This window comes from Plectropomus leopardus, chromosome 10 (genome assembly GCF_026936395.1).
Source record: "Plectropomus leopardus strain MGB_pleo_1.0 chromosome 10, ASM2693639v1, whole genome shotgun sequence".
Taxonomy (NCBI): domain Eukaryota; kingdom Metazoa; phylum Chordata; class Actinopteri; order Perciformes; family Serranidae; genus Plectropomus; species Plectropomus leopardus.
In genome coordinates this window covers 20,755,257-20,776,622 of record NC_142185.1, presented here as the reverse complement: position 1 = coordinate 20,776,622, position 21,366 = coordinate 20,755,257, and the positions used below count along the sequence as shown (strand labels likewise).

The 21,366-nt window shown below is 39.6% G+C and overlaps 1 protein-coding gene across 1 annotated transcript in view; it reads right to left on the bottom strand.

Annotated features, from left to right (window-relative positions):
• agps (alkylglycerone phosphate synthase) overlaps positions 1-20,326 on the bottom strand; it is a 36,578-nt gene extending 16,252 nt beyond the window's left edge. The window contains exons 1-12 of the mRNA XM_042494844.2: positions 20,060-20,326; positions 15,050-15,139; positions 13,728-13,818; positions 13,528-13,648; positions 13,309-13,383; positions 12,215-12,286; positions 11,304-11,383; positions 8,276-8,356; positions 6,586-6,711; positions 6,241-6,349; positions 883-1,010; positions 244-295 (exon numbers count right to left, since the gene is read on the bottom strand). Of these exons, the coding sequence (XP_042350778.2) occupies positions 244-295; positions 883-1,010; positions 6,241-6,349; positions 6,586-6,711; positions 8,276-8,356; positions 11,304-11,383; positions 12,215-12,286; positions 13,309-13,383; positions 13,528-13,648; positions 13,728-13,818; positions 15,050-15,139; positions 20,060-20,244 (1,210 nt within the window). The 5' untranslated portion in view covers positions 20,245-20,326. The remainder of the gene's footprint in view (positions 1-243; positions 296-882; positions 1,011-6,240; positions 6,350-6,585; positions 6,712-8,275; positions 8,357-11,303; positions 11,384-12,214; positions 12,287-13,308; positions 13,384-13,527; positions 13,649-13,727; positions 13,819-15,049; positions 15,140-20,059) is intronic.
• Positions 20,327-21,366: the final 1,040 nt, after the last annotated feature.

Here is a 21,366-nt window from a genome sequence, read left to right as displayed (position 1 = left end):
GCCTGACAGATTCATGACTGATAAAAGCGGATAAAGCGTAAAGGCAACCCCAGAGTTTTTACACTAAAACACAGTCAGCGGCATTTTCAGAGGTCTCAGTTTTACAGGTTTCTAAACATGAAAGTAGTGTGGACCCCAGGCGTCAACATAGCAATGTGTTTTAAAATGAAAATGCATTAGTATGGATGTAACCTTCATGGCATAAGTACTTTGTAATATTGTGAATGATCAAAAGAAACTTACCAAATTTAAACTGCTCATTATCCATGAGTCGTATAGATGCTGGGGCACATCTCTGAAAAATAAGTTGGTCTGTATTAGTTTGTTTTAATCACAGGGCAAAATTATTTCACAACGCTGAGCCATGAAAAAGTTTCTAAATTCAACCAATATTTATTATTGTCAACCTTCTGAGCAACCGTTAAAACCTTGGCTTTAGAGATTTTGGTATCTTTCTTAAAAGTCCAAAATGTACAGTCAATAGACTTCAAGACCTTTCCTCTAGCTTGATGCATCTGATGAAAAAAAGTTCCAACTCGCACCAAAAAGTTTTGATTTGCTTAGTTATATCATCATTAGCCATGGTGAAAATAAGCTTTCTGCAGTATCGTGGCAGTAAAGAGTCTCCCAACATAAAGGTCTGATCACAGGTTTAACTGTGCAACAGCTGCACAACAGTGCTGGATGAGCGTAACTTCTAGATTTTAACAAAGAGTACACGTTAACGTTTGTTGGGAGGATAGATTAAACGAGTGAAGAGGTGAGGTGAAGACCTGAGAGTGCTTATTATAGTTTGGGCTCAAAAAGTTTCTGGCCTTAGCCTCATGTTGAGACAGTGAGAGAAAGAAGTGCAGCATGTTTAAATATAGATTAACATATTACCTGTTTGGCAACCTCTCGAAGGCAGGCAACTCCCTGCTCAAAATTAGGGAATACCACTGAGCCGTATTTCTGATACTCTGGCATGGGACGAATCTTCATCGTTACCTCAGTAACCACGCCCAGGGTTCCTGTGGAAAATCACAGCGAGAGATTTTGAGAAGAACAAAAAGAAGTAAATCAGTTCCCACAATTCATATGACCTAACCCCCTCTTAGAGTGGAACTTAAAGACCGTTTTACAGGGCTCTGGTACACGTCCCGAGGGTCCTTTGGGTGACCTCTGTCTCACATTTCACCCAGTGGATCTGGTTTTCTACCACACACTGGGGGGACAACTAAGATTTATCAACTTAGAAGTGTGAGGAAATAAAGCAGGGCTCTATCAAAGGCAGCCAGGCAAACAGCAGCAGCAACACATATACAGGACCGCCAAAACCTCAGTCTGACCTTATGACCCTCAAAACTGTCATCCATTAGCTGCTGCTGCTGCTGAGAGAGTCACATTGCATGTTTAAAAGCCAGAGTGTCTACCTTACACAGCAAATATTTTTGGAAATAATACTTAAAAACTGCTTTCATGCAAATATCCGCGTTTACAGTGAACTGTAGCCTGGGAGTGCTGACTGCCCCCCCCCGTGTTGAAATCCTCTTCTAGAACTTGCAGTTCTTTTTGCTTTATGTCCATGAGGTGAACAAAACATTCAGTCCAACAAAAACTCACCACAAGCCTCAAAAACTCATAAACTGAGCAAGTGTTTTTTTTCTGATCCCTCTGAGAAAACAAATGAGATTATTATATATATATTTTTAACTAGATTAATTCATGTGTTGCACTTCCTATGTCCACTTAGGTACAATGGAAACAAGTTGTAAACACAACATTGACATTTCATCATCTTTCAAGTTGATATGGCAATTGATTGCTTATTTATCATCCAGCAACATTGAGCAGCAACATAATTTGGAGTTTTGTTTGTGGCCACCTTGTGAATTTAAGTCCATTATTTGCCCTCTAACTGCTCTGGTTCTGGTCTCTTTGGACTCCTGAGGGAAATATCTGGCTCTTTAGCTGCTGAAGGCTTCACTGTGCTCACAACTAGTCTGTTACTTTGTCAGTCTGCCATTTGGTGCTGAGCAGGTCATGTTTTCTAAACCATCTCTTCCTAATTTTTAATTATTACATGATTACATTTTATCCAGAAACATTTTTAAATGTTTAGAATTGGATCGAGTAAAACCACCAGCTCTTCTCCTCAAAGGTTCTTGAAAGTGGGGCTCCAACAACATAATTTTCATGTTGATTATTTTTTCGATTAGGCGATTAGTTTTTTGCTCGATAAAATGTCAAAAAATGTCAATCAGTGTTTCTAAAACCCCGCAACAATATCCTCAGTTATATATTATCCTATTCGGTTTACTGTCACAGAGAAGTTAAAAAAAGAGGCCATATTTTAGAAGCTGAAATTAGAGTATTTGGACTTATTTTTCCCCTAATAAAATTACTCAAGCCAATTATCAAATTAGACAATGTGTTAACACTACATTACAGTTATTTTGTATAACTGAAATGGTTTGTTCATTGACAGAAAATATTTATCAACAATTTTGATAATATTTTATTTGTTTAAATCATCGATCTTCACCATGGGGTTTGTGGCCCCTAGGGGTCGTCAGAGTTACTGCAGGGGGCTTCTAAATTATTGACCATTTTTAATACATAATTTTTCAATTTATTTTCTTTAATTAAAAAATGAAAATATGCACAACGCATGAGCATGAATCCAACTTATTGTTAACCATGATGTATAAATATATTAATCTATCAATAATTTTAAGTTTATTTCATTAAGCAAAATACCTAATATTAGCTGGTCCAAACGCCTCAGATGTGAAGATTTATTGCTTTTCTTTTGCTTTACATCATTGTCACTTGAATATATTTCATCAATGAATAAAAAAAACAACAAACAGCAAAAATAAATGTTAACTGCAGACCTGATTTCATGTTTGTGAATCTTATTGGTTTGAACCAAACCTTTTACTCCCCTCCCCAGCCTGAATGTTCAGTGTTACTACAGACGACGTGATGCATCTCCCCTGAACATGGCCGGCTCCATTAGGTGGTTTCCTCAGCCTGTTATGGCTGTTAATGAGCCCTCCAACGTGACACTACATGCCACACGCTGCTCCCTAGTGGCCCAGTGGAAAACATGTGACTCCATTAGGCCTCAGCCAAGATAAGGCTCCTCCTTCCTGATGAAAGCACAGGAGGAGCCACAGAGTGAGTGAGCGAGGAGGAATAAGAGAAGCAGAGAGAGAGAGAGAGAAAGCTAGGCAGGAGCCAGCGTGGAGGGGAGTAAAGGAGGGTGAGCGAGTGAGGAATAAAGGGAGGCAATAAGAACAGCAAGGTCAGAAAAATACTCTCCTGGGGATGAATGCAACGTAATGAAATGCTGGAGTGCAGCTTAAGCCATTTTTTACTGTGACCGTCTCTATTAAGCCAACCTCGTCTTGCAGCATTAATATTTGGGGAGAGGGACTATTCATGATGAAAAGTCCCTTGGCTTCCAGCATCAAATATTTCTTAAACAAAACAAAAAAAAATCAGTGTGACACCACCACTTTAGAATCAAAGAATTGACTCACTACATTGAATTAGCATTGGTTGGCTCCACACACCTAAATTACATCCTCCACGGCCGAGAGGAGTTTAAAAGAGAAAAGGGATTATCATTGATTATTCCACTGGTTCTTTACACTGGTTGAAAGCAAGAAAGAAGACTTTGCATTCAGGCTACTTCAAGGTCAGCGAGATAGAGAGACCCTGTTGTTGTGCTGTGAATGAGAAGCTCTGAGGTTTCACCGTCATTTCTGATAAGAACGATGCGTTCCACTTAACATGCAGAGCGTAGTTGAAGGTTTAATGTGGTGCTTTGTTGTTGTTATTGTTGTTTTTGTTTTTGTTGCGGCCTACTGTCAGGCTGCAGGACGCAGTTCCTGGGTTGAGGAGGTAGATAATTTTAATGAGACTGTGCGCCGGTGTGACCTCTTAGCTCCAACATTAGGCCTCCCAGAAGTGCATGTCCTCTCACAGACGTGTGGTCCCGTCCCATCTCTGTTACATCACCAAACCCAAGCAGCAAGCTCACCCTCAGAATGATACCAGGTACTTTTATGTGGTTGCATTATAAGGAATCATCATAGCTTTTCATGTTATTACAGTTTTCATATTTTTCTCTCAAAGCTCAAGTTGTGGAGTTATAGTATTTGCTAGAAAAGTTTTTTTTATTTAATAAAGATTATAGACTTTCTGATATTAGATGGACCCATTCAAAATTAATTTCTCTGCCAGCCATTTTTAGATTTTTAGATTGAATCAGTTTGCTCTTATGAAAGTAGTTAATAATTTACAAATCCATTTCATGATTTTATAAAGTGAAGCATATCTGGTCAAAGGAACTAAGGAATCTTAGCAGCATTTTTCAAATAAAGTAAGCACAGTACAGACATCCGTTAACTTTACTTTAAGTGACCTAATATCTGTTTAAGGATGAGACATTAACAATTGCATTCATTTGCTCATTTGGAAACAGCAAACTTCTTTTATGTAGTTTTTACAGCCAAGTGACAAAGGATGTGATTTGTCAAAAAACTGCAACGTTTTCTGACAATTAAAAGGCACAATATCTTATAAACTTTTTAAATACTATGTTATGTTTCAATAATTCTACGTGCTTTTACTCGAGTAAATGTATGCAATGAAGTCCATTTTTATTTTTAGTGATGCAATAACGCCAGCTCTTCCTCTCACTATATAGTTACTGGTACTTTGTACCTTAATACACCACACCATCTGACTTCTACTTGAAAGGGCCATAAAGTTTTGACAAGAGTCTTGATATGTGTTCTGTGTTCACAGCCATCACATGTTTGATCTTTGGAAGTCATACGGTTATGGGAAACTACAAAAACTCTATATAACCCCCTGAACTCACAAGTGCTTACAACCTGCTGTCTGATATCAGACAGAAGTGTCAACTTGTTACACTCCATTTGCATCTTCAAACATTTTGTCCACTTCACTCGAATTCTGTGGGGGAGTAGGATTTGATTTTTCCAAACTAATCCCTCATCTAAAGGAATTTTAAGTCCACAGTGATAGGTGGTCATGCCAACATACTGGTTTTACCACTGGCTTTGAGGGTGGAGCAAGGCAAAGTAAAATAAACTACGATGCTGGGCAACATTGAGAGGAAATGCTGATCTAGAACGACCACAATAGCAGAGTCTATCTTGTCTTTAGGAGTCACAGTTATTGTTGTTACTCCTGCTTGATTCCAGCGCACCGCTTGATAATGCTTGACAAAAGCTTGACAAAAGCTTGACAGCGGCCTTAGTCCCTCCCATGGCGCTGATTGTCTAATCATCAGTCCCCCTGCAGTACTGTTTTTATTTTAACCAAGACACCAGCGTTTCATGTCACAATGTCAGAGGAATCAGTCAAGTCAGTCGAGTAGGCGGATTATAAGATCTGGACAAAGGCAATTTAACGTATGGAAAACATCTTTCGGGCATAATGAAATTTAATTTATGAGATCATTAACTGAGTCCTGACCAACAGAGAAAACTAAATTTAGTATAAAATAACACAAAATGTTTGTTTGTGACCAGTTTATAAACACAGGCTTAAACTGTGTAAGTCATAGTTAACCTGCAGTCAAGGCACAACTTGTAAACAAATTGTATTTATGCAAAGGTATCATTAGTAATTTTGACATTAACACCAAAATCAAATAAAAAGAAAAAACAACCGTTGAGAGCATTAATCACTCCAACTCACAACCATTGTCAACTATACAATAAATGTTTTTCATTGTAGTTCTTCTGCATTTGATTTTAATCTGATATATATAGGTGTGCTCTTGGTTTTGAAATCACTCCTAATGAGTACAAATGTTGATTTCTGCAGTGATCCCAGCCCAGTCAGGGAGCAGATTGCTGAGCTTTGTAGGGCGAATATAAAGTTTGCATCCACAGCTGTTTAACATAGCCATGCCAAGAGTCTCTGAACCTCCTCATTATGTAGGGGGAACCTGGCATATGGCAGTATTCTCTGTGGGCGTTCACAAGGACAGGGCACTGCAGATGGGGTGGGGAGGAGGACACTTGCTGGTTCCTAACTAACACCCCTCCAGATCATTTTTCCACCAAAGCTGGTTAATGTGTAGGTAGCCGAGAGCATGAGAACCGTCCTGATGTTACTGTTTTATCACAAAGGCTTGCACACAAACCGCACATTAACACACAAACTCACACACATGCTCTGCTGTACTGGAATCACATGAGAAAGGTAGCAAACCTTCTGAGCCCATGATGAAGTGGTGAACGTCTGGCCCCGTGGACATGCGTGGGCCCTGACAGCTTTTTTCAATCACTCCTTGTGGGGTCACCATCTTTACATGGACAACCTGTTCAGTCACAAAACAGCAACACGACAAAAACTAGTTAGAAACAAAAAATGTCATGTGTGAAACCATTTCATATCTGATACTGTGACCACCACATTTTAGAGGTCAGGGTTAAGTCCACAAAACTGCTGCTATTAATTTCCTTTCTAATTACTGTGCAGTTACAGCTGTGTGCTGACTGTCATCCGTTGGAACAAACATGAGCAAGAAGCTAACAAAGAGGGCGAGCGACTCACCAGGTCCTCAATGTTGCCGTAGATGTTCTTCTTCATGCCTGATGCTCTGGTTGCTACCCAACCCCCCAGAGAACTGAACTCCATGGAGTCCGGCTCATGCCCTGTGCAGTAGCCGCTCTCATTGAGCTGTGAAAAATAAATAAATAATTTAAAAAAATGAGCCAAAAATGTTTGGAAAACAATGACGCTGCAAACCCACAAGAATGTTTTAATAACAAGCAAAAGAACGAGTGAGCAAAGGGGAACCAAAAAAAAGGGAAAACAAATATAATTGCAGTGGTGGAACTGGTTTCATGGCATCATACATTTTAACAACTGCCTAAAATAAACCAAAAGCCTAACTAGGATTACTGCCTTGTGGTAAGAAGCACTCAAAGTACACCTCCATGTCTGGAAACATGGATGCTTCACACACATCTTAACCACAACACGTATAATATCTATTCAATCAGCACAGTTTCGAGGATTAGTGTCACTAATTCAGTATGTGGCCAAATGTCTCCCCTTCTGTTCCTGAGAGTAATATCATTGAGATATCATTATATCCTATTAGACATTTGTGTGAAATAATTTGAGGTCACAGTAACCTTGACCTTTGACCAACACATTCTAATAAGTTCATTGTTGAGTCAAGTGGATGTTTGTGCCCAATCTGAAGAAATTCCTTCAAGGAAATTCCTTCAAGGTATTCATGAGAGACAGTTTGGATGACCATGCGTACAGGCAGACAAACCGAAAAACCTGATGCCTCTGACCACATCTATCGTCGCTGCAGAGGCATGAAAACAGAGATCATCGCGTTATCTGGGCAGAGCCAAATTCCACTGCTTGACTGGATCACTGATGTTACGCATAAAATAATACCTGCATTCTGACAGGTGACACGTATAGGCCTGTTTTTTTAAATCAATACTGGTAAAATTCCAAACACAGAGCAGACAACAGAAATGTCTAAGACAGTTATGGTGCAAGAGTGCTGCGCATTCAGCTCCACCCAATCCACAAAACACTGTAAGTGATTATATGCCTCATGGCCATAACAATGTGACAATACAACACACACACACACACACAAAAAAACAACCTTTGAGCAACATTTATCAGATGCACCACCCCTGAGGCTATGAGGAGAATGTGTTAGTCATCAGGAACAAACACGTTTTTTTCAAGGCAGCCCAACCTCTAAGAGATTGCATCTTTAGGCAGAACATTTAATAGTAATAATAACAATAAGGACCTTCAAGTACAACAACAACCCCCACCAGAAGCACGAGATGGGGGTTAAGTCAGGCCTTGTTTTATCACAGCACTCCCCTGGAAGGCAGTTTATACTGCAGACCCATCTGCTCCATCAAAACGGCCCAGTCTAAATGCAGAGGTGGAGTCTGCTTTAGATGCGACTCACGCATTCCTCTGCATCAAATGCCCGCTCCTTCTCCATTTTTCTGAATTAGCTTGATGGTGCCATCTGCTCATGACCGCCGCCTCACTCTCTAATCTCTCCCCTTCAGCACTCTGCTCTAAAACTCCTTCCTAAACGCTGTTCCATCTACTGAGCAAAGAGTACCAAGGTGACTGAGCATGGGGCAACCTGCATGTGAATGGTCACGCTGCTTGATTGTTGGCACGACATTTTACAGCGATGTAAGCTCTTTTGGTGGATGAATATGGATGGATGAGCAGTGCTTACCAGTCTCTCCAAATCCTGACCGACGATGCCAGCTTCCGCATGGGCAGTTAAATTTTTCTCGTCAATCCACAGAATGCGGTTCTGTAAATGAAAAACAAGCAACATGACTGAGGAGGTCATAAAACATTCTATACAAATGCTTTACAACACACAGTGCAACAGAATTGCTCTCTAATGCTTTGTCTTAAATGAAAACAAATGCATTTGTGTAAGTTACAAAATCGTAATACAAAATGTTGTGTATCACCATGACTGTCATCTGAACTCTAAAACTGCCTACATCTGTTACTTGAAATATCTCAGGCTCTGACACAAACACTGCCCTCAACAGCAGTCCGTGGAGACAGTCCCTTGACAGTTTGCCTGCAATACTTTTTTAAGTTCCACACCAGCATGTCCTTCTAGCCTGACGGTCACATGTCTCAGGATAAATGAGTGCAGAGGGGCTGCGGGACGGAGACAGTTTTCTCAAGGTTAAACTCAATTTAACATCTAATTCCAAATATATGCCTCTTATTTGGGCCGCTGGGCACGTGGCCTACCCTTACCTGCAGGAGGTCATTTCACACCTGCCATCAATTATTCTCCAGAGGTAATAAACTTTATGTTCTGACCACACTGCTCCTTTCATGTGCTTCCATCGGAGCCACCTCACCTCTGACCTCCCTGACACAGAACACTGGTGTCTGCGGCACCAAACTCGATGAGTGCTGGGCTACCAGCATCCCAACAGCTTATATATCACTGCTGTGTGAGCCTGAGATCAAAGGGCCGTACTGGACCGGTGACAATATTCAACATTTTATATCAGATCTAATTAAACGTCATGAGTTTCATAATGAGATTCTTGGGATTCCAGTAAAATGAATGACTGGTGCCTGAGTAACACGTTAGTCATTGTAAAAAACAAGAATTAAACAGTGTACCAAGTACACACAAAAAACAACTTAATTCTAACTATAGCTGCAATGAATGTTTATTTCTATTAACGCCCATTACAGGTTCCCAGAACCCTCTGTGCTGTAGTGCTGTAGTGCACAAATAGACTAGTGGAATTTGCAGTGCACAAACAGTGTACAAATCAAGAAATAATCTACCACCTGGCAACATACAAAAACTGTTCGAGAGAGAGAAAAGGGTGTTAACTAAAGAATAAAATTAAATCTGAAACAATGTCATGCACACAATAATCTTTAAAGTATGTGTCTATTTGTGTTGTGCTTTTTTGGAATGGATTAGAAGAAGAAGTCAAACAAATTAAGACTATCACACCATTTAAAACTACGTTCAAAAAGTTAATATTTGCAAGGACCCGAGATGTGGGCTAGGAAAGTAAAGCATGCTAATTGTGATATTGTTGTTAATGGTTTTCATCTTTTATACTGGGATAGGTTTGTTGGTTATACATAGGAGAGCATGAAATAGAGTGGTTTGGGTGTGGATGGGCACTTGGGCGGAGATTTGGTTTATGATTGTGGATTAATAGTTTAAAATAGAACAAGTGTAGGACTAGACAAGCATTTGCTTCTTCCTACTTCTTTTTGGACATGAAATTTATGGTGCTTATATGTTCACTATTATTTTTTGTTTGTATTTATTATTTGCAGTAGTAGTATAATATTTTTTAAATATTCAAAATATAGTATTCAATTAAATTCAAAAAGGGTGCTACCCTTGCAAGTCAGCACCAGAGATACTAGTTGGTTAAACTTTTTATTAAGGTACTCATAGGAAAATGGGAGTTTGGATCAGCGTGTGAGATTAACCGGCTGTCTGGATATTTAACACAGAAAATATGTCAGAGCCTCACACACCCCCGCCACTTGGAGATCTTCTTGCGAGGCTGAACGAGAGAGGTGTTTTTAGGTGCACTGGATATCCAGAGAATCCTGGACGAGTGTGTGTGTGCCAGTTTGGGTGCTTACTCGTGCTTACCAGAGTTACCGTGTGTATGTCTGTGTGCCTTTGTGAATGGAGCTGAGTTGGGATGTTAAATACACAGTAAATAAATGTTATATGTTTACTTTTATTTGGCGAGTTGTTATGTTTTTGATAACATCATGTGCAATGTTCATAATGGCTAAAAGTGCCACACATTTCAGTGGCATTTAAAATATACCTTGGTTATTGAACAATGTGATTATCGATTTCAGATGGCTCTTATAATATGGGCAATATACTGTATGTTTAGACAATGTTCTTCATTGTCTAACCTCATAGTTTAAATTGTGCTCTATTTTGAGTGTTTTCCTACTTTTAGACTAGTTAAGCAAGTTTAAACCTTTGTTTAAAAGTCAGGGAAATTAGTCATTAGGAACATCCCTAATGCAGATTATGAGGTTTTATCTGACAAATGTTTTAAAAATAATGTGAAATCCAAATGTAAAAAATGCAAATCCTATCCTATGACCTCACAGGGTGGAACCAGAAAATGTGTTTACTTGATGAATAAATAAAATAATATATTTCTACTGACTGACTAATTGATTCATCATTTTTAACATTATAATATATATTTTCAGAATATGGAGTATATTACTTCTGGAAAAATGGAAAAAGTGGTAAATGAAAGTATCAGAAAAGTATCAACATTTTTTCTTCTTCTTTTCTATGTCCTTACTACTGGACATATTTTTCATATTTTTTTCAATTATGCAGAAACATCAACAATAAAATCAGATATTTTTAAAGTTTCAAAATAAACTATTAAAGCCGATGATGATTAAATCTTAGTACCCCTCTCACATCTTCTGCTGGTGTCACTGAATAAAAGTTTATATATTTCAATTAATCAATTATATTTCACATATTGTCAACCTTAATTTCCATATATTAAAAACAATAGAAACACTCTTTAATGGAAGCCAATGCAGCAGTCTCTCAGACAGTCTCAGAAACTCGACATTTGAAGTATTAATGACAGAATTTACCCGGTTGTATCAGACTGCATTTGATTCGGTTACACTTAAATCTCGTCAGTGGTTCAGATCAGCTCCTCTCACCCTTAGAGACACAGGTGTTTACGTACCATCTGTGAGGTATCCAGAGAGACGATGGAGCGAGTCTCCTCCGGGGGGCACTCCAGGGCACTAGAGACACTAGTTCCTCCTGGGAGAGAAAAACAAGAGTTATAGCAGAGACGCCTTCAAATGGACTATGTAATTGCAGTGGACTCTTTCCTGGTTTTATAGTTTTAACACAATGGTATCAAACAATGAAGAAAAAAATATTTAGGAAAATAACAAGTGTTTGTATTTGTCAAAGCCAAAAAAATAAGTAGCAGATATCAGGTATCATATTGAAACTAGTATGGAAATATTTCAAGCGATACACAGCTCTTTTAATGAGTGAGACATTTCATTGTTTCAGAAAGCAATATGGATGCTGCACTGCAATGTGTTGAAATGACTGCGATGACATTAATGCAAAATACATATTAAAAAAAAAGCAAACTTCGCACAGTGCAAATAACCCATCCTCCACCTAAAATGACTGGAGGCAGCAGGATATAATTTTACAAATGTGACTAATTTTTATTACATCACTCTCATGAACCTACTGACAAGCTGCTGTAATACAGTGAAAGATTCATTTCAGCCATTCTGCCATGATGAAAAACTTAAAAGGAGTGAGTGACAGGAGACATGAGGGGCAGAGAAAGGTATCACATATGACAGGAGGAGGTCCCTGGCTGGAAGTGAACTAGAAATGTTACCAATACATCACACATTACTTCATGAATGCTGTATAGCGTCCACTGCACTGTCAGAAGTACCTTATTTACCAGGTCATTCATAGATTATGTGGTTTCATTAACAAAAAATAAGGGATGGGAGTGAATAATAAATTGCTTCAAGTGAAAAAACACATCTAGTAGCTTTAATATGAAGTACAGTACAGCTAATTATGCTGATTAGAGACATTTATTTCACGACTCACCTCCATATGGTATCAAACAAACATTATGTTTGCAGGCCAGTTCAACAATTTTTACTACATCATTGTGGCAGTCTGTAAAGACACAAAACATCATTTCAGACATTAGTGGCCGTCATAAAGGAAATGTTCTTATTTACAGTCCTCTATTACACTCATAAATTAAGTGTTTACATAATAACCAGAGTGGACACATTGTAAAGGAAATAAAATGGCACTCACACACTCACACTATGTCTATGCAGAAGACAATAAATAAATGTATATGGCCTGAGCCGTTAGAGCTGGGGGACATTTTGATTTGCCTGATAGTTGTGATTTGCCTGGGGCTTTCCTCAGGCGGAGTCAGGCTGCATGAAGCCACGCTCTCTGGGGTGGGCTGTGCTGGATCAATACAAATGTGCTTTAGCCAATCACGGCGCTCACATCCATTCACGCTGGAGTGGTGAGTGAGTGGGAAGAGTGGCAATACCCACCTACGAGGATGTGCTCGACTAGCCTCGAGTGCTTTTAGAGGCGGTGAGAAATGCCTGCATTCTAGTGCATTTTACCATCCAATTAAACACACAGCTTGTTCCTACGGATTACAGTTCAAAAAACTAAACCGCCACTTAAAATACACAGCTTGACTCGGAGGGACTACTGAGGAATGCAAATTACAGGTCAAACTATCTGTTAGATACATAGCAAATGAGAGCGTATTTGTGGGGTTGGTTATATTCAAATTTGGTGCTGGCAAGGATGAAAAGATGCCAACAGTTGCCTGGTGATTTGCTGCCCGTTTGGGAGGGTGCTAATCAAGTTTCAACCATCAGTCAACACTCATTTGCATGATAAAATAAAGCCAGCCATAACAACAGAAAACCAATCTCAGAATCATAATTCATGGGTGTTCTGTGCGGGGCCAGACCGTGGAGTATTGGGTGTCAACTGTCCTCCCCCTGACGCTTCTTATTAAGCCTCCACTCATACATATTAATATCTCTGCCTCTGCAGAGATTAACCCTTTAAATCACATAAGCCAGTGGTGGGCATATCAGCAATTGCATTGTGGGAGGAGTAAACAGACACAGAGATGACACAGCTTGTGAACTCACTTGGCCATACCACCATATCTGGAACACGACCAACTTTCCCCTCTCGCAGAGCAAAGATCTCATGTAAGCAATGGCCTGGAAGCACATACAGAACTGAGTGATATCAATATGATCATCACAAATAAAATCAATCAAATACATTATATGTTAATTGTGGTTTACAGGTATTAAAAGTGAGTGATTTAATTATGTCCAAAGTCTTTTCCCAGCATGCCTTACCGTGGGCACGAAACACGCGGTCCTCTGCATCATGAGAGAAGGGAATACCTGTGGATTTCAGATCCTCCACGAAGGCCTCGTTAAGAGTGGGAGGCTGTACAGCACCGTTAGTCAGAATGGGCTGAAACAAACAAACCACTGTGGTGACTCTTCTTTGCAATTCATTAAAGACACAACAAATAAATATGAATTAAACTCACTGTTGCTGGAGATTTATGCTGCAAACTGGCTCCAAACGTGCCTTCAAACCAATCTTTCAGAGCAGGAATGATCATACCACTTAATCTATACCTGGATTGTGTAAAGGACGACAGATTATGTGAAAAGAGAAAAAAAAATAATCAATCAACTGCACCTCATGTATTAGTGATTTCCAGTAGTTTAAGTCAAAGCCCTCGATTGAAAACATCTACATGCTCGACTGAGCTTATTCATTTGGAAAACCAGGCCTGTGTCTAATAAGAATAGAGTGTGAGGTTTGAATCCAATGAGGTTATTAGGCAAGCAGAGCAGCAGAGACAGTGCTGTCCGTGTGATCGCCCTCGCCATCCCCTGCATAATTGAGCCGCTGGCACAGCCCGGGCCAGCCCATCAGGGGACTGTGGCGCGCCTTTGTCCAAGAGAGCATGAAACACACTCTATAATGAAAAAGCCTCTGTCACAGTGAGCGCGGAGGAGGAGAATACCGTCTTTGACATTCATTCAACAGTGCCCTAGCCTTGGTTACTGTACGCCGCCCAGGTAGCTTTTCAGTCGAGAGGGCACTGACTGGATTGTGGCAACTGCTTGCACAGGAGGAAACCATTTGCTGCGCAACATCCTGTTCAGCTCGGCTCATTACTCAAAATATATCCTCATACAAAATGTGCCAGTTCTCTGTGTTTACAATCTGACAAACAGGGCTGTCTCTTCCAAAGTCGTATGTCATGATTACAGTCACGGGGCTCATCTATGCATCTGCTCTTGTCATGGGAGACATGGAGAAAGGTGCTGTTCTAAACTGAAGCCACGTCTAGAAAGTTTGAGAGACAAGTGGCTTTGTTTCCCTCAGAGGTTCAAACTCAGTCTTTTTTTCTCAGTGAATTACTGTGTTTACCCACAACTCCACAGAGACACATCAATAATTAATGACGTAATACGTTCCATTTTCAAACAGATTTAAAAGGTGGTTTCTGTAAATGAGCAACAGAGTTTGGGAGAGCTGACAATCACAACCAGTGACCTTCTCAGATGACAATGAACACTTCAAATGCCAGCCACTAGGTGGCAGTAGCACCACATTGCTCTGAGTGTAGGAAGAGGACAGCAGCTGATTTCAAAAGCACACCCTATGTATGGACTGTGAAAATGATCAATACAGATGTCCAGCCCCACGCTCCCCAAACATATGAATAAAGGTAGACACAACAGCTGTACAAACACAAGATTAGAGGCTGTGAATGAGACTTTATTCTGATTGATTTCTCTAAATCCGCAACAGATATGCTTTATCTAAGAGCTTTGATGTGTTATTATACTGTACCTTTTGCCAGTAAATTCTGCTTGACCTTTCTTGTTGAAGAGAAATCTTGAATCGCTGTATCCCCAGCCGTTCCATTTCATAATCTCCTGCCTGGGGAAAAACAAATATTGGCAGAGGTTAAGCCTACAATTCATACACCTTTCACAGAAGTTACGTCACAATGTGAAATACCATCAAAGGAATTTAAAAAACAAGGGTGAATATGATTCAGGTATGAAGTTGGCTTGGTATATTCTTCATTTGCCACCAGAGTCCCTCATGGCTATGCTTGGCATCGGGCAATTTCACCAAGACAAACACTCCTTGCTGATAATATGATATTTCATGCTGAAATGTTAACACCCAGACATATAGCATTTCACTGAGGGGGAATGTCAATGTTTCCTTGTTTTATTCTGCCATTCACCATCTTTGCATTCATCTAGGGTGGGGCTGCCTATCAGTTGGCAAATTTACAATATGGGAGGGTGCAGACAGGCACACCTACAATATTCCCCGGGTGCCTACAACTACACAACCCTCTGCACACAGGCATGCAAACTCGCAGCTTGTTGACATGGTAATGCAGAGGCAGATACGACACATTCAAATAGCACATCCATCAACAGAGAAAGCTAGCAGACACTCCCGCTGTGCTGTCAGCCATTTCCTATCCAACACATTCAAATATTTTACATTTATGGCACCGGGTAGACACGCTTATCCATAGCTACTTTTAATACTGCTCAGTTTTTATGATTAGCTCCGAACGTGTGAGCTGGACTATTAAGCTTCAGCTAATTATTTAGCACATGTATCCATTTAAATAGCACCTACGCACAAGCCATACTTTCTTTTCTTTGTTGTGGAATCACCAACCATAATGGAGTGAGTGCTGAGAGATATCCCATAATAATCACCTGCTTCACAGGACACACTGTCTATAATACTGTGCAGACCTTGTGCTGCTATACCACTCACAGAGCAACCATAACTCATGGGACACTTGGGATGGGATGCTAACACTGTGGAGTAAAAGCCATAATTGAGATTAATACCTGCCAAAATTGAGTTTCCCATAAATTAAGAGTGAGAGTGAAAATGAGAGTGACACACACTTTAATGAATCCTCGCCATCATTGATATGCTGTCATCACTCCTGAACATACTGAATAAAAATATATCTAAAAAGGGGGCAAGTGTGTGGCAAGGTCAATGAGTACACGTTACAGTTACATACAGACAATTTAAGCCTATTTGCAAGGTCGTGTTTGAAGGCACAAATGTAGGTCTTTGTGAATTTGTTTTGATAAAATTAGCTTGTTACTGCCTGTGTGTATCTCAAAGTTTTTCCGTATCATAATCAAGGGTCTAGAGGAGTAGTTCTCAACAAGGGGGGTCTCAAACACTTTATTTTCACTATAGACGTGAGCCCAATGTCACTAGAAGTCATAATAGTGGCTATTCTTTGGGTTTCACCTCTTCCACGGTTATCTTCTCAACCATAGTTGACAACTATAGAGTTCTGGTCTTGATCAAATCTAACAACCAAAATCCTTGGGGTCCTTGGCAGGATAAAGCCTAAGAACAAAGGGCAAACCCGAGGCTGAAAGTTGCAAACATGCACACTAAGTGCCCAAAACTGCCATTCCTAGAAGAGCTACTTGAGGCTGGCTCCAGAAACAAGTCCAATAGACCCCCATGTTAAAGTGCCTCACTTTAAAGCAGAAATTAACATGTTGATAGCCTGGTACAAAAAAATGTCTCTTAAGCTAATTTCCCCCTTCATGACAACTGCATGGGGGCTGAAGTTTTATATAACGCACCTGTAACATATTTTTAAGGCTTGAAGTTGCACATGATCAAGGGTGTGGCCGCTTTGAGAGACAGGCTGTCTGCCCAAAGTGCCCTCGGCTTCTCAGTCAGATCCACCCCTCGCTCCTCCAAAGCGTCTGCCTCTTGCCCAAATATTGTCACTTTGGGCTCCAAAAAAAACTAAGACGGCGACAGCCAAAAGGCTGAACTCGAGGCTGGCAGTCCACAAACCAGTGGGTGTCGTCACGGTAGCTACGTCCATTATTCATACAGTTTATGGTTGAGAATGTGTGGGGTGTGTTCTGTGCTGTACAGATGTTAAAGCCATTTAAGGCAAATTTGTGATTTGTAATTTTTGGTTTTATATAAATAAAATTACCTTGACAAAAATGTAACACATTTGACATAATGAGACTTTTAGGTAAGATGAACAGACTTAACACTTTATCTTATTAGACAAACAGATGATCACAAAGTTTCCCTTAGGGGACATAATATGCAAAAAAAAAGGTAATAAATCCCAATATATTGCAATAAATGTCATCGCAATACTCAATATATCATAAAATGTTAACACCTCAAAAATATTTCATAGTGACTTAGGCATAATATTGTGTTATGGGGACTGGTGACTCCAACTGCTAACAAATACTAGAAATACCTCTAAATATAATGCAACACAATTCAACAGCATCTCAAACTACAGCCTCAAAAATTACCAACATGAATTAACAACTCTTTAACACTTTTATATAGGTTAGATTTCTTGTGGGGCTGCTGTATTAAACGGCAATAGTTTACCATGGTGGAGTTTAGATACCACACAACCTGCAAATCAGGATTTCTGCCTGAACCACTAACCACCTTACTAACCCTACCAGAAAGGTAGCAGCAAGAATGTCAAAACTGCTAACTTGTGTCTGAAGGGCTGAACAGAAGACACGTATCCAAACAGTGAGTAACTATAAGTTACTTATTGCAGCATGGCATGTGGTTACAGTATGTATGATTAAATAAAAGACAGGAACAACTACCTGAACTTCACACTGTTGTATTGCCCCTGTTAGAAAAACCCATTATTTGATATTTTATAAGTTTTCCCTTCGTTTAAGTCCTGTGTAATTCTGTTACTATACTATTACTTAGGATAATGTTGACGGACAACCCTTGACTGTTACATTATTTTGTCCAGTGGCGTGGCGGTCATAAAAAAGGTGGATGCACTTGTAAACAGATGGATAGGTTACTGAAGATGAAGTGAGCAAAGGCCTGGAATAAAAAGCTTGGTTTTGTTGTCTTTTTTTAAAATTTCTAAGCAATTAATGCCACAACTAAATTGAAAGTGGATGAATGAATTGGTTACTGGACTGAACTTAGGGTTCAAGTGGCAGATGGCAGACTGGCTTGCTGAACAGGCAATGCTTTCACCTTTATCCTGTTTCAACATTATTTGGGACTTTCAAGATGATCAAAATGTTACTGAACATCAATGTAGTACTTGGCAAAATTTATTTAGTAAATTCTCAAAAAAGCAGGCATTAGGAACTTTTATTTAAGATCTTACGGATAATCACCTTCAAGAGATGCTTATTATGAAAGGTAAAGAAAAAAGTTGAAATAAATGGGACATTCTTAGATTATCAAAAACCTTACATACAGAAATATAATTATTATTATACCCAATATGTATGCAAATGTATGTAGATATGTGTATTGTATGAATGTTTTAGTGCATGTATTAATGTTTATGTGCAAATACCATTTTAAAAAAGTAAATAAATTAAAAAATAGTGGAAGCTTTTACGCCAATGTCACCCCTTGAAGTAAAAAATGGTTTTGTCTGCCCCTGCACTAGGATTTGTCTTTAATCACAGCAAACCTAATTGTAAAAACAATTCAAAAGGTGCATGAGAGAGATAGATTTAGAGAGTAAGGGTGGGGGGCCCACTGAGCCCAGAATTTGGTGCTACGCCCCTGCAACTCTACAATATACTGATGTTAGCTGATAGGTGGATATACAGTAAACAACAAGAATAAGAGGTGGATATACCTCATAAACCTCAGTTTACCCTCCACTACACCGATGATTTATGTCCATAACTATCAAACTTCCTACATCGACAACACCAAAAGCACAAGACTCAAGCCCAACATAACAATTTGTATAACACACAGCTGCAAGACATAATACTCTACCATATCATCACAGTGTCATAATGACCAGAGCAGGACATGGTGACATGATGATATTCTCAAGGCCAAATGCTCAGATGCTCATACTTTTGAGTGCAGCTGTTTACTCAGACTGACACTAGATGTCAGCACAGTTTGGTGGTGCTTCCTCAAAAGGAACTGGGCTGCCAATAGGTTGAAAGTCAGACCACCACTTGTTCTGGCCAATCAGATCAGCAGAGCGAAGACAGAGAAGTTTCACTGTCTCTTTTCTCTGTTGTAAAGAATGAATTAGTTTTTTTAAGGTGTCCCGTACCTTGAAATTTAGTCAAGAAAAATCTAAAACGTATAAGAACCGTATCTCACTAATTTGCCAACCAACAACAAAATAAGGAGTACTTATATCAGTTAAAATGAATCGCATACAGTAGCATACAGTTATTGACTGGCAAAGCTAGTGAATCTGACTATACGTAACGGCTGTACGTAACAGTAACGGCCGCATAGTAACAGTAACGGCCGCATAGTAACAGTAACGGCTGCATAGTAACAGTAACGGCTGCACAGTAACGGCTATTCGACAAGATTCGATTCCATTACTGTTATCTGAAGCATCGAAAAACGCCTGATTAGCCATCATGTCAACACTTCTCTTTAGCTTTTACAACCTCACTAATGCTGAAGAATGACCACAGAACAAATTAAATCATCTGTTGTACACCACAGAAAAAGCTAAAACTAATAAACTTTGACAAAGTCAACCCACACCGACGTTAAACTCTTGAGAGTAACGCTAGCCGCACCCACTCCGTAGCAAATGAATGCCCACTCTGTAGCCAAGTAATGTTAGCTAGCAGGCTAATTAAAACAGCTTCAGTCGTGTCTCCCTGCGTTATAACCGCTTGGAAGACAAAGGGAAGCCGGCCTGTTAGTGCATGTCACCCCATTATTTCTTGTTTACATGTCAGTCCACTGACTTCACAACTAGCTAAAGCGACAGAGGATGGACCCCTGTCTGTCCACCGCTCCATCCCAGCCTTGTACCTCCTCCTCGGCATCGTCTTCCCCTCGCTGGAGACATGTGTCTTGCCGTCCGGGGCTTTGCACTCCGCGGCTAGGATGTTCGAGTCGCCGTCCACCGGTCCTTGTAAATGCCCGGCAATTATTCTCAGTCTATGTTGTGCAACCCGTTGCCTGTCGGAGCTGCCGCCGCTGCTGTTAGACGCCATGCTGCTTCCGTGTTTGTGAAGGGAGGGAGCGGATCCATGAGCGGCTGCCTGTCAGAGGTCAGCGCAGGGAAAGTGCGCTGCGTTCACGGCCCGTCGGAAATATCAACGTCAGTCTGCACGAGTGACCCGGTTAGTGGTAACAGGCTACCTGGAATTATCTGGAACATTTTTTTTTTTTTTTTGCATGTCATTATGTAAGAAGTTTTTAGATATCGGGAAATGAGCCACAAGCTCCCAATTTAGAAAATAATGATATTGAATTTGATGTTTTAATGGCGGATAAAAAAGGAGATATGATGTGGTTATTATGAATAAACAATTTATCGAGATGTAGATTTAACAATGTTCCTTGTCTTCATGAATGAGTCTTAAATTTTAAGAAAGCACTGAAATGTGTAGGCTACAGACCAAACAAGCGTTGCATATTTACGACAATATTCATGTATTATTTTCTGAATAGACCTCTGATCTTTTTTTTTTTTTTTTTTTGGTTGTTTTTCTTTTATTTCATTGCTATTTTTTTCTTTTGAGTTATTTCCATAAGAGTTATGTGTTCAGTCGATGATTTATATTGTTTACATATCAACTTGGTATAATAGCCAGAATTTGTTTTCTAAAAAAATGTCTTTATTTTGTTTTGCTTTGCTTTGCTTATTTAAATGCCTGACAGCTGGGAAAAAATGGGAATTTTCCCAGCCCTTGTTGGCATTAGGAAAAAAAATCCCATCATTAATTAGGATAATGCAAAAACAAAAGAAGAGATTGCCACTGACTATATGAGGTTAAAAAAAATACCAGCAACAATAATAATAATAAAATAAGAAATGATTAAAATAAACAGTATAGTAAAATGAATAAGAGGCTTTTTCTTAAAACAGATACATTTTAAGCATTAATTTTCAAAGATGTCATTGATTATGCAAGCTCAGGTCCTAAGGCAGGGAGCTCCATAGCTGAGGGGCCTAAACCGGAGATCGATAGAAAATTAGATAGAAAATCTGCAACTACTTTAATAATCCAAACATGCATTGCTTGTACTAGCTACCCCTAGCTTTCTCTCACATGGTAATAAACTGCAGCCTATGTTTGGCTTTTGAAGTGCAGACATAACAAGCTATGTTA